General features: G+C 42.5%; 1 protein-coding gene across 2 annotated transcripts in view; it reads right to left on the bottom strand.

The window, feature by feature from the left end:
• The window catches only part of ADCY4 (adenylate cyclase 4), a 261,919-nt gene that overhangs the window by 10,897 nt on the left and 236,903 nt on the right, over nt 1-14,119 (bottom strand). For both annotated transcript variants that reach the window (XM_086923621.1, XM_086923620.1), the window contains exons 19-24: nt 10,782-10,966; nt 9,342-9,429; nt 7,786-7,944; nt 7,442-7,588; nt 6,903-7,010; nt 5,999-6,113 (exon numbers count right to left, since the gene is read on the bottom strand). In XM_086923621.1, the coding sequence (XP_086779747.1) occupies nt 5,999-6,113; nt 6,903-7,010; nt 7,442-7,588; nt 7,786-7,944; nt 9,342-9,429; nt 10,782-10,966 (802 nt within the window). The remainder of the gene's footprint in view (nt 1-5,998; nt 6,114-6,902; nt 7,011-7,441; nt 7,589-7,785; nt 7,945-9,341; nt 9,430-10,781; nt 10,967-14,119) is intronic.

Raw genomic sequence — 14,119 nt, forward strand, 5'->3', positions numbered from 1 at the left:
AAAGTGCAGCTAAAGTGGCGATAATGGGCTTGATAATATGCCCTTGAGAATTCCAATAGAAGCCCATGTTGACACCAGAAAATGGGCTTCTATTGGAATTCTCAAGGGCATATTATCAAGCCCAATATCGCCGCTTTAGCAGCAGTTTTCTGCTGCTAAAACGGCGATAATTTTAACGCCGTTTCTTTATAATATGCCCCTATATGCATAGGAGCTATGGACTTCTGAAAATGAGACTGAAGTAGTGGTAAATTGTAGATTTCACTCTCAGGATGCTGGTGATATCAGACGGAAGGGCCTATTCACAAAAATAAACTCACACATGAGTAAATCTACATGTGTAAATTTACTCTCACACTTTGATGTAAATTTACTTCTTTCGGCTATTCACCGTTTACGAGTGTAAAGTCACTGCTTGAAACTTTTCACACATTGTCAGAGATCTCCCTATGGTAAAGTATGGACAAAGTTTATTAAAGTTTAAAAAAACAAATATGTTAAATATTAACGTACAAATGTACATTAATTTAGTTTATTTTAAATGTACAACATAACAAATGCTGAAGCACTATTAACTGAATTTTAGATTAAATAATTAATTGCTTGAAATAGGAGTTCAAATTAACATTGTTTTAATGTATTAAAAAACCCACCTACATTTTTTTTTTTAATTTATTTGTTACATTGCAAACATTACGATATGCTGGTCAATAAATTAAAATAATATTTTAAAAAAAAAGTAAGTTACATTTATTTTTAAATTAAAGGTTATTACATTTTTTTAGAATAGCATGTTTTTATTTATATACATTTTTTAACATTTGATTAAATGTGTGTATATATATATATATATTAAACCGGCCGTTTAAACATCCATTGGTTCCTGGATGCGATGGATGTTTAAACGGCCGGTCCCGGTCGCTAGGAAGGCCCCCCCGTTTAACAACAAACGGGTCCTATGCAGGCACTCGGTGAGTGTCTGGCAGCAAGGATGGAATACAAAATTGTGCGCGATTCCAGGTAGCGTGCATTTTGACACGGTTGGCGGCGACAAAGCAAGGTGACAGATGGCTGGCTTTCACCACCACCCACTGGGGAATTATTCATGCATATTTTGAAATGAACTGTGCACCCATCCGGGTTGAATGAACTTGTAAAACTACAACATCCAGAAGGCTGTGCTGACGGCCGCGCCCCATCGAGTCTCGGTGAGGCAGGTGTTTTAAATATACAGAGAACATTGACGAGCTCATTTCTGCACTTCCTAAAGCCACAGAAGAAGGGATGTGGTTAGTCCCGAAACGCGTCTGGCTCTGATTGAAATGGAGGTGATTTTCCTGCTATAATCTGCTACCAGCATGCTGCCAATAAACTACGTGGTTTACCAATTTCCATGTGGCCTTTCTTAAATGGGTTCCTGGATGCGATGGATGTTTAAACGGCCGGTCCCGGTCGCTAGGAAGGCCCCCCCGTTTAACAACAAACGGGTCCTATGCAGGCACTCGGTGAGTGTCTGGCAGCAAGGATGGAATACAAAATTGTGCGCGATTCCAGGTAGCGTGCATTTTGACACGGTTGGCGGCGACAAAGCAAGGTGACAGATGGCTGGCTTTCACCACCACCCACTGGGGAATTATTCATGCATATTTTGAAATGAACTGTGCACCCATCCGGGTTGAATGAACTTGTAAAACTACAACATCCAGAAGGCTGTGCTGACGGCCGCGCCCCATCGAGTCTCGGTGAGGCAGGTGTTTTAAATATACAGAGAACATTGACGAGCTCATTTCTGCACTTCCTAAAGCCACAGAAGAAGGGATGTGGTTAGTCCCGAAACGCGTCTGGCTCTGATTGAAATGGAGGTGATTTTCCTGCTATAATCTGCTACCAGCATGCTGCCAATAAACTACGTGGTTTACCAATTTCCATGTGGCCTTTCTTAAATGGGTTCCTGGATGCGATGGATGTTTAAACGGCCGGTCCCGGTCGCTAGGAAGGCCCCCCCGTTTAACAACAAACGGGTCCTATGCAGGCACTCGGTGAGTGTCTGGCAGCAAGGATGGAATACAAAATTGTGCGCGATTCCAGGTAGCGTGCATTTTGACACGGTTGGCGGCGACAAAGCAAGGTGACAGATGGCTGGCTTTCACCACCACCCACTGGGGAATTATTCATGCATATTTTGAAATGAACTGTGCACCCATCCGGGTTGAATGAACTTGTAAAACTACAACATCCAGAAGGCTGTGCTGACGGCCGCGCCCCATCGAGTCTCGGTGAGGCAGGTGTTTTAAATATACAGAGAACATTGACAAGCTCATTTCTGCACTTCCTAAAGCCACAGAAGAAGGGATGTGGTTAGTCCCGAAACGCGTCTGGCTCTGATTGAAATGGAGGTGATTTTCCTGCTATAATCTGCTACCAGCATGCTGCCAATAAACTACGTGGTTTACCAATTTCCATGTGGCCTTTCTTAAATGGGTTCCTGGATGCGATGGATATATATATATATATATATATATATATATATATATATATATATATATATATATATATATATATATATATATATATATATGAGTCAAAAATATTATTTTTATAATATTACTGTTATTTTAAGCCCCTTCCTCCATTATTTTTTATTGGAGGATGCTGCAACACCAGTGGTTGGGCATGCATGGTGCTGGACTTACTTCAGTTTTGAGCTGCAGACATTTACTACTGTTTTGGACCATTTGTGGTTGAAGTCACTTCAGAAGCACAGTTTGTGAATAGCAATGGACTTAGGGCCTGATTACGAGTTTGGTGGTCTTTAAGCAGGCTGCTACGCTATCGCCCCGCTCCAGGACTGCCAAACTCAATCTCCGTCCAACCTCCCGCCAGATTACCATTAATCTCGTGCTCTGACAGGTGATCCTTTGGTGTTCCCACAGCAGTACCATGCAGGAAAGGGGGTGACTGCACGCAGGGGGCCACAACATGTGCCCCCTACAGGCACCCCATGCCCTGAGGCAACGAAGGACCCTGTTTGTTCCCTCACCACCACAGTTTTCATGGTGGCCTCATGGCCAGGAAAACTACAGCAGTAACGAACCTTGTAATAAGCTTAGCGGTGCCTGCAGCGGCACCACCAAGCATATTGCGGCCTCAAGACAGCCGCAACACCGCCAGTGATCTCGGAACCCTGGCGGTTGCAGCGAACCCATAGTGGCTTTACCATCCAACTTGTAATAGAGCAGTTGGACCGTCGGTGCCCGCACCGCCACCAAGGCTATGGTGGTGACTTGGACCGCTGTAGTCATAATTAGGCGTTAGTCTTTTGTGGGTGGGTCGATGCCCTTCCCTAAACCCATCCCTAATCCTCTTTCCACCCCTTCTTACTCATCCCCAAAACCTCTCATTTAATAGTAAGAACACTCCACTTTCCAGCCATTCCACCCAGTCCCTCCCAGAGATCTCAGCATCTAAAAGACTAAAAAGGGCGAGACCTTCATATGTAAGTTTGTAAACACCATTTTGTGGTACGTGAGTAGTACCACTGTAGTGCTACTAAACATACTACAAAAAACAGTTTGTGAATAGGCTTCTTAATATTTTTGGACAAATGACAGATCCCTAATTCTTGTGTTATGAAATAGATCGGAAGATGTAGAAAACATTGATTTGTAAGACTGGCTATAAAATAGTTAGGTTCCCTATGTATGTGACTAATACTGTACTTAATGTCATTGTTATATCGTAATACCCAGATATTACCTTCTCCATTCAAAGTTTTTACTTTACTAGATTTTGCGTCAAAATTTGCATGAACGAGGTGGTTAACACAGCATTACTTGTAAAATTTATCCAACCAAGGATGCATCTGTGCAAGACTCGCGATGGTGGGCTACAAAAGATCCTCAGCTTTTGAATAGCAAAGTAAAAATTTATTTGAATTATCAGCACTCTTTCCTTTGGTATATTACCCAATTCTAGCCCAGTAAAAATTTATTTATCTGCCGCCACATTATCGGTGAGTTTAAAAGTGTATGCTGACATGCAGATTTACATATCACATTGCTCAGTTCATTCAGAGTGACTGCTTTGGGTACAGGTCAGAGTGGAAGGGCCATTGAGGGCTACTGATACCACAAGACAAGTTTGAGCATTCTGGGAGATTTGAGAGGAGTGATGCTAGGTGGAAAGGGGGTAGCAAACTGACTCATTTTGGGAAACTGTACCTTGGGCTCCATTACCCTGTGCAAGTACAGTGGACATTCATATCAGGAGACATATTTATGTAACTTTTGGGAGTGATGATCGTGATTAGGGTTGGCACCACGTGCTGGCTGTGGGATAAATTGTTCTAAACTTTTCAGATCCAATCTGATGCAGAGTAACACACAATGAAGGATTTACAGAAGCGCTGATTACAAGTAATAATCTGTTAAACTAATTTAAAGAGCATGTCTGCAAGGAATAGTCAAACGAAGAAGGTTCTCCTGATTTAAGACAAGAGGCATTTTTGGGGTCATAAAAGCAGTAAGCCGCTAACAACTTTTGAAATCACCTTACCCTTCCCATCTAAAGATAATGGAGGACAGTGTATTAGGCCACGTTGGCACTGTCAGGATTTTAACCTGTGGACTGGCCAGTGGAGACTGTATTTAGGAATATGCACAGATTGAGGCTGTTGGCGTCCAAGTTTCCTTCTTGATAGGACCCCAATGTGGCAGAAGGAAAATGTTATTTATCCTCTAAGCGTCTGTTCATAGATTGTAGTGCTGTAGATTCACTTTCTCTGTATTAGATGGCAGGGATTTGATCCAGACATCTTAATTTCAAATTCTGAATAATAACGTAATGGACTACCTAGGGGGCCCAAGTTTCTATCCAGTCCCAATTGAGGATGTTAATGTTTGCAAAGAGGGTGGATTAGTCAGGAGGCTTTCCAAAAGGACAGCTGAAGGGAAAGTCATGTGCAGTCCAGACACCCAGCTGAATAGCTATAAGATGTAAGCAGCCAGCTCAGGAACTACGTGTGATAGGTCTAATTCCTAATTATCCAAGAAAACAATGGCACGTATTGGTGTAATTCATAGACGTATTCAAATAGCCGGTGAAAACACTGTGTTCATTCAATTCCAACATACATATTACTGCATACCACCAACACTTTTATTCAGAAGTATTTAATGTTCAAATTATGATCCATCAATTAACATTGTCAAATAAGCATAACAGTATGTGCATGAAGTGTGTCCCCGGTGCAAACAAACCACAACCAACCACTAGTGAAATCAGTAAGTGACTGCGATGTAAACTAAGTGTGTTTCTTTACAACATACAACTTTATGTGAATTATACTGTTCCAACAAATCAAATATAGTTTGGTTGTTGTTTAGTAGTTAACAAAGTTTCGATCCTCACCTAGATAAAGGGCCCTTTGTCACTTTCTTTTGAGTCAAATGTTTGTGGTATTTTGTAATTATCCTGGTGGCATTGAAAGCATACAGTGATTTCACTGGCTATTTGTATGCATCTATGAATGACATCCATGAGAACCATTGTTTTCTATAATTGTCAATTGCTCGGGTTCTCATGGGTTTAGGGGCTGCTTTTGTTGCACACATATAGTTAGTCTAATTACCAGGCAGTGGTTTCAATCCTGGGTACTGATTCCTTGTAACATCTTATGGGATATCAAAGTAATTGGACCTCAGTTTATCCCAATATAGATATTCTACAATTAATGTGATTTCCACAAATTCTCAATGTCTCTGCCAATACATTTCTAGCTTGCAACTTGCCTGCTTTTACTGCATACGGTAATGTTCTTTTAAAGTCTGTCTCAACCCTTGCTTCTTTACGTCTTTACTGCATAGTATATAAGCAGAGTCAGTGCTTTATCTTGCGGTTTCTATGTTTTTATGGTATGCGTACACAGCCAACTTGGATATTGATTTTGGAGAGAGATCTAAGCTTATCACACAGGGGGATGGGGGATGCTTTTACTCACCCACTCTAAGTTTGAAGTTGTTGAACGAGTGTTTATTGATGATGTCCAGTTTTCCGATGAGTGCAATCGCAAACTCTACCATAATGCCGATGTGGCTGAATATGCGCTCGCCGTCCTGTGGGCGTGAGTAAAAGAGGACAGTCGGAGGGAAAGAGAGTTAGAGACAAATGAGGGGGTACAATTTGAAAACATGGTATTTATCTGAAAAAATAAAACATTTAAATTAGTCATCTTCCCATGTGCAGACATTGATTAGTCAGCACTCACCCTCTCTCAGGCCTCTAATATGACTATCAATAGCCCATAAATCAAATCAACCAATGCTATCTGTTGTTTACCTGGATGCACACAGTAGAATCCACATAAAAAAGTCATGGGTGGAGTGTGGTACAAATTAACTAGCCTTTATTCATCTATTCAGTTAGGTTTGACTAGTAAAAAGATGCTGTTAATGACTCATGAAACAGGTCTATGTGGTTGTAATACTGGTGCAGCCGCATACTCCAAGGTGCTGTGTTCTTTTCATGTGCTGGTGTCTTCCAAACAGAGGTATGGATTGGCTCCCAGCCCTTGACTGAAGAGGTTCTTGTGCTCTATTACTGTGTTTTGTTTTTGTATAGCATCACAAGCTACTTCTAGCATGCTTCGGAGACCTTGAGGTCATACTGCTAGACAGAAAAGGGCTTTTTTCGCCCTGCCAGCTGGTGAGAGACTGGGTGGGGTAGTTATGGGTTCTACTAATCACTGTGTGGAAACCAATGAACTTTGAAATCTGCTTATATAGGAGTTTAGTCGCTGGTCTTACAACTTTAATAGGCCTGGTCTAGGTGACAGTCAAAGGTCATGCTTGGAAAGGAGTCACAAGGCCGTCTAGGCGGCCACCTCCGGTGCAAGCACTGCTTACCTGTTGGCTGTCCTGCCCTGAAGTGGCGTTCAGTCCAGTTGCTGCCATATAGGTGCTACCAATGGTTTTAATCTTCTCCACGCTGCTGAATTTGGGCTTTGAAAGCAGCTGCGAGGCACAAAGGAAGAAGGAAGTTAGGCCCCATGCCCTCAAGACCAATGCTTGCTCGGATAATAAAAATATGGTACTATGCACTCAGAATGTCTGCTTCTACACCCCCCTGTGTCTGATATATGTTCACTGACTTCAGGCCGCTGACACCGCCCCCACCCCCACCTGACCGCCAAGCACTGACTTTGTAACTTGTAATTCCGGACTTCATGAATAATGTTAATTGTGGCTTAGATGTCATTTCACACTGATCATGCATTGATAGGTGTTGTGAGTGGTGACTAATGAGATAAGCCATTAGTCGCATTGTTATGCGTTAATAGGTGCTGTCAGTGGTGTCTAATTATGCAGAAGATGTACTCTCACACTTGTTACAACTAATTTGATTCCCGCTGACTTCTCCGCTTGAAGAATTTGTTGAAAATTACCTCGTCAAAGTCAGCAATGATTTCATTGAGCAGGCGGAGGCACTCCAGGCCTTCCCTGTTGACATCCGACTCTGAGTAGAACTCTTTGAAGTCAGGGATGGAGGCGAACAGGACACAGACACAGTCATACGACTGATGGTAGAGATCCTGCAAGGAAGGCAGATCACGCATGAGGTTACATCACCGCTGGATGTGGCAGACACAATTGGATAACACTTAGCACTACTTTCTTATTGAACTCGAAGTCATGAAGACTGGCGCATTGTGGCACTGCATGTTTGCAGTACGGATATCCTCTCCATTCAAAGTTATTGACCTAAATGATCCGCGAGGGTCTCACTCACCTCGTTCCTCAGGTTTTGGCCAATAAACTGCTGCGCCACGTCAGCTGGGAGGACATTTTCCAGGAGGACGCGGTTGAGATTCTCCATTGTCTCAATCTCCTCACGCTCCTTCTTGAACTTCTTCTTCCAGAGGAAGTCCAGGCGGCAGTAATACTCATTCTTGGGAAGGACAAGTGTTCAAAGTCAATTATTTATTCCCTTCCATCGGTCCCCATTCCCATGGCTGTTTATGTACCGCAACAAACCCAACCAACTAAAACGAGCCTTCAGAAGTCAAACGGTTTCTTACATTCATTTAGACTAATTTCACAGAATAAAATGACGTAAGCATTAGATAGACTTAAACTGAATCTGCAAAATAAAGGCTAATCTATGAAGAGTGATATAACGTTTTTTTCCAATATTCAGTATCAATTTACAGAAAAGTCAATTTGCCACTTGGGAACTTCGCTGTTTTCTTCTTTTTTCTAACCTGTGTCTCATTTCTCATCAAGAAGCATACACGTGTGTATGTGTATATATATATATATATATATATATATATATATATAAAATGTAAAGCAATTTTCTCTATGTAAAGCATTTCTGTTGCAAAGACTATTCTATCAATCAAATAAAACTTCAAATGGGAATTCCAGGTCATCATCTTCTCAATAGTCCACCCATTCAATCCCCTAACTTATTACACCCATTGCCCAGTAATCCACCCCTTCAATCATCTTCAACCTCTCAGTGGTTTCTGGGGTTGTCTATTTAGCCATCCATTCATTCATCTTCCTTGTCCTTCACTCTCCTGTGGCCCATCTGTGTATCCATCCAATTATCTCTCCTGTCACGCTCTATCCACATATATCATCATCTTTCTCATTGTTCTGTTTTCTGTGGTCCACCTATGTGCTTGTCTACTCCTAGTCCCTTCAGTCCACTTTCTTTCCAATGGCCCATCCATCCGCCAATACGACCATCTGCCTCTAAGGCGTTTCTGCAAAGGTCTATTGAATTACCAGCCAACCTCCTCTTTTGCTAATTGTCACTGATCGACACGTCTAAACATCTACCACACTAACTTCCCATCAGTGAGTTTTCCATGTATGAATTCACCCATTCACATTGTAATCAATGTGTTAACTATTGATCCATCAATAGTTTTCTCATCCATCCTTCTTGCACAACGTGATGTATATGATGATGGTCTATTCGGCCACAATTCCATGTCTCCGTTCATCTCCTACAAAATGGCCTTTCCAGTAATCAATCCATTCATACATCCATCCATCCCTCTGTCCGTCCATCCATCCATTCATTTACCCATTCCATTCATTTACCTATTCAATTAATCTATCCACGGCATAAAATGCATCCTATGGTCTGAACCTTGCCTAGCCAGACTTTGCACCCACTGTTCCTATGGTGGTCCACCCACAAAACACTTGATGCCTTGATACCCATATTCATAAACTCATCCTACCCCACTTATTTATGAGTTCACTCCTCCACAAGCTCTCCACCATTCCCATCTTTCTGGCAGCCACGCCCATCACCTTGTAGGTACATACCTGTCTGGCTAATACCAGCAGCGTGAAGAAGAATATGAAGAATGAAATGCTTCCCATTATCTTTGGCTCCTTGAGTACACCCGGCGGCCTTCAAAAACAGAACCAGTGGTTATGATATTGTATCAGAAAGAAATCATGGGGTTATGTACAACATCATGCCTTGAGCTCAAAGTGCCAGCAAGAAATTGTCAATAAAAATGTAGGTATCATTATATTAGCACTACCCAGGTCACACATTTGAATCACAATATAGCTTATTTCTGGGCCTTTGCCGGAAGGAAATATGTATTGCAACCCCTGGGAGGAGAAGAATGGAGAGTGAACGCACAAGCTTTAATAGGAAAGTCTGGATTGGATTTCCGTGATGTTCATAATTTACTGAGCTCTGGCCTTGAATGAAGAAAATACTATTTCTATTCTTTTAGACTCTTCGGGATGGAAGAACACTAGAATTAGCTGGGTGCATTCCTGGTGGGAGAAAAACAGGAAGTGGATTTCTCTACGTGACTCTGCGTGTAACAATTAAAGAGAGAAAAAGCAGGACTGTATGTCTCGCTTCTTTGAATTGAATCTGGAGGTAACCATTGAGAGAACCAGGTGTAGATTCCTATACCTTGTAGTGGCAGCCTATCGTAGAGAGGAAGTCAATGAATAAATGTCTGTGATTTCAGGACGTTTTGTTTATTAGAGCATCTCTTTGAGTCTGTAGCAGACCCAGCTCTGAAAATCACCAAAGGTTAAATCCTAAAACAAATAGGTTGTGCACCAAATAGAAGATTCTGCACCATATTTCTGTGTTTCCTGGAATGGACTTTAGGTGCAGCCCGGTGCAGCGGAAGAATCAAGACTTGATTTTTGCACCACTTAAAATGGACTGAAAATGCATTTGGTTTGTTAATTTTAGGAGGGAAAGGATGGGATTGGACTTGATGAATACAATTCACGAGCTCACAAAGTTGCAAGACAAACCACACCCTGTTCTGTCCTCTCCCCACCCGTGCTTGAGGATTTCCACTGCAGATTTCTCTTGCACTCCTTTATTACTTTCAAAAACCCTTCTGTAAGTGCTTGACAGGCGTAAATAAAGTACACATTTGTGGCCCAAAATAGCTTTGTAAATTGGGCCCCATAAATCAAAGGTATTTGTAGCCAGACCAATCTAAAAAGGGTTAAATGAAGTTACCAAGGTTGTTTTGCAACTAGAAAAAACATGTTGCAGCCCAATAGGAAACAACTATATATTCTAACTACGTGCATCTGGCTAAAGACATATTGTTCAATATCAATACTCAATCGATTAACTTACGCAATTATTCTATCAGGCTTATGATACACTATTGCAAGATGGTGGACGTCTTTCTGCCCTAGGCTGTATTACAGTCAGTGTGTGAAACTTCAAGCAGTCATGACCGAAAACTCAGAAAATAGTTAGCCACTTACCATTGCTCCGTGTGGTTGAAGTACAGCTGATCAATGTAACATTTGGAGAGAGAGGCGTGAGTGTACAGGAAGATGACGTTGTAGACCACCAGGGCCAGAGTCAGCATGATCAGTTTGAGTTCAAAGTTCATGTGCAGGAAGATGGAGCAAGACAGGAGTCCCAGAATGCAACAGTACATGTAATACTGCACCACGAAGATGGGAGAAAGGGAGTGAAGAGAGATAAAATGATTTAAGGATTAGATTCGCAAAATAGACCTTCAAAGACCATATCTATGACCATACAGTTAACTATGCAACTCTACCCTACCTGCTAACCCAATCGTGGCTTGTCATGGTTTTATAGGGCATACACTGGTTTCACAGTCACATTTAAGATGCCTCCTAATAGCTGTATGTGTGACTCTTTTTGAGTAATGGACGTTAGAACCAGCATTCGTACGCGCACATCAAGTAATGAGCTTTGTTGCAATCAAAGGTTTTGTGCCTCTAGTTTGGAATCTGTTCCTCCCACTTGACACTTTCTTTCTGTGTATTCTGTTTATGAGTGATACTCCGCTGACATGCCAGAGGTCCCCGATAGGCATTCAGTTAGACGCCAATGAAGCACATAAGGTTGTTGATTACCAATGAGCGAGACTGTACTGAAGTGCATAATCTGAGTGATTGGCAATGAGTGAGACTATGCGTGGAAGATATAAAGCCACCGCTCTATACGAGTATGGCTAGTAGGGGTACATCAAGGTCGTGGGCACCAGGAGGATGTACGGGCTTACGAGAGATGCAGGTGCTTTAGCCTAACAGTGGGAACATCTGGGGGTAACTGTGAAAACAGTGCTTGCCCTACAAAGATGCTATCTTGCATTAGATGGGGAAATATGAATAAACTCTCTCAAACATACAGGTCACCATATGCACAAAGGCCTCGCCTTTTGCAATGTTGACTGAACCACAGAGGTCACAGGTTGCAGACAGGTAATAAGTACTATGACACTTTAAACCAAGGATTCGAAGATGCTTAGAAGGTAGGAGGCGCTTCTTGTGTGACTAATCAGGACAACCTCCAGCCCCTATTAAACTCACCTCATCCAGTGGCTCAAACTAACATTTTATAATCTACACTGGAAATCAAAAGTGATGACCAAACAGCTGTTCATTAACGAGGAGCTCAGACTTGAAACATAGGCACTTGGAGTTGGTGGCCAATGTGTTTGGTTTTGTCAGCGCTCTCCCTATTCCCCTGCATGTGGCGTTTGAGAATGAGTTAGGACAGTAGGGTTAATCAGCGCTTAAATGATTCTACCGCACACAATTGAAGCAATGCCTTTGCTAAGCTGCTATAGAGATATTGGTTCCACTCATATTCAACGGGTGACCAATTTGAGGGGGTAGGGGTGCAACTATATTCTCCTCAGCAAGTGGGAGTTTGAAAAACCCTCATGTTTTGCTTCCCCCTGAAAATCTGTCCAGATCATGTCACTCAAATAAGGAAAATATAATTCCCTATGAAGACCGAAGATGGCAGAAGGACTAATTGAAACGGGTGAGTCATCTGCCCCCAAGGTACCGCTAATTATACTAATTAGATCAATAATAAGTGCCCAAAGTAGCTATCGAAAGGAAGGCCCACATCTGGACGTGGGCTGACATTTTTGCTGACTTCACCGGAAGATGTTTTTTTTCTCAAAATCCACCAGGGTAATGACAGCTTTAATTTGTACATATTTCAGGCGATTTCACCACTTTCTCAACAGACAGTGGCCTCTTCTTGACTTTTGACTCTTTTTTATTTGGAAAACAGTGGAAGAAGAGCTGTGCAGTGTGCAAGGTGTGCTTTGAATGAGCAATAACAGCCAGCTGTTTTCTTCAAACGTGTTTCATCCTTATGCCCGGTTATGTGTCAGTTTTCAAAGACTGGGAAATAATCGGTTGAAGCTGAACAGCAAAAATCCTATAAACTTACAGACCACTCTGAAGTTTCAAGCAAACATACTCAACCCTGATGCAAGGAAGCCAATCTCCAAGAAGGTAAAGCACATCTGAAAAGCGCACAGATTATTCTGGTTAGCTAAGATTTTGTGGTTGGTTTATAGTGTCTCAGCGACACCTTACTGGATCTCAGGACAGGGACCAGTGATAAGCTACTATGCTAACTTCTTTTCGGGATGTAGCAAGGAATTAAAAGGGCTTCTGGCCGAGGGACTCTACAGCAACAAACAAACAAGTAAAGTGGATGCAGTGGAGCATACTAGTTAACATAGATAAACTGCACATGAGAAAATACTGTTGTTATTCTCTGGCGGGGGTGTCTAGAGGCAGGGCGGACTGGGAACCAAAACCGGCCCTGGGAAAGTGCTCGGCCGGCCCCCACGGGGGGGGGGGGGGGGGGGGGGGGGTTGGAGGAACGGCGAGCTGTTTGCCAAGCCAGTTTTGGATGATTTTGTTACAGGGGCTGATATTGCAAAAACGGCCCGTAACAAAAACACCCCCCAGGGACCAAAAACCTGCCCCCACCCTGGCATCCCACCAGGGAAATGCCTGGTGCCCGCTATGGCCAGTCCGGCCCTATCTAGAGGGCATCTAGGTCTCCTAGTTAAATTCAAAGGCTTCCCCACTGAAGTTGGCAAACTGGTCTCCATCAGTGCCGTTTTAACGCATGGGCACACTAGTCAGTTGCCCGGGGACCCACAAGCATAGGGGCCCCATGCAGACCAGAATTTAACACTAATTTTCGGTAAAAATAATTTTCCTGTGAGTGGTTGTGTAAGCAGGGTACATTGCACTACTTTGCATGCAGGTAAAGGGAAGAATAGCACGGCCTCTGGCAGAGTGTCATGGTTAGTCGAAACCAAGGGAGAACAGGCATACATCTCCAAACATTCAGAAAGGCGTTTGTGAGATTCCTCAATTTGTTGGAGTGGAGTTACAGATTTTATGCTCTGTCCTTGGTAAATGGGCAAGCAGCCTATTGCTAATCGAACTGAAAACTGCTTAAAATTGAGAGATAGCCAATCAGGCTGCAGCTGGATTATTCCCTCTCTGGAAGATGAAGGCAGGCAGGTGAAACCATTCTGACGGGGAACCCATATCCAAATTCACATGTTGTTATGCTTTCATACATTTTCCTTGCATTCCTTTTTTCAACATTTGTATATTCCATGTATTTTCCCTATTGCCTGTAAACTAAGCCATATGTTTTAATGTATTCCTAATCCTTATACCTTTTAAAGGTTCAGAGGCCAATTTAATTGTTGGCGGGTAAGAAACTCTGCCAAAATGTCAACGGCATTCCCTCCCCGCCAACACAGTGATCCGCCTGCCCTATTTATTTGCAGGCG

Source organism: Lissotriton vulgaris, chromosome 5, assembly GCF_964263255.1.
Source record: "Lissotriton vulgaris chromosome 5, aLisVul1.2, whole genome shotgun sequence".
NCBI lineage: Eukaryota > Metazoa > Chordata > Amphibia > Caudata > Salamandridae > Lissotriton > Lissotriton vulgaris.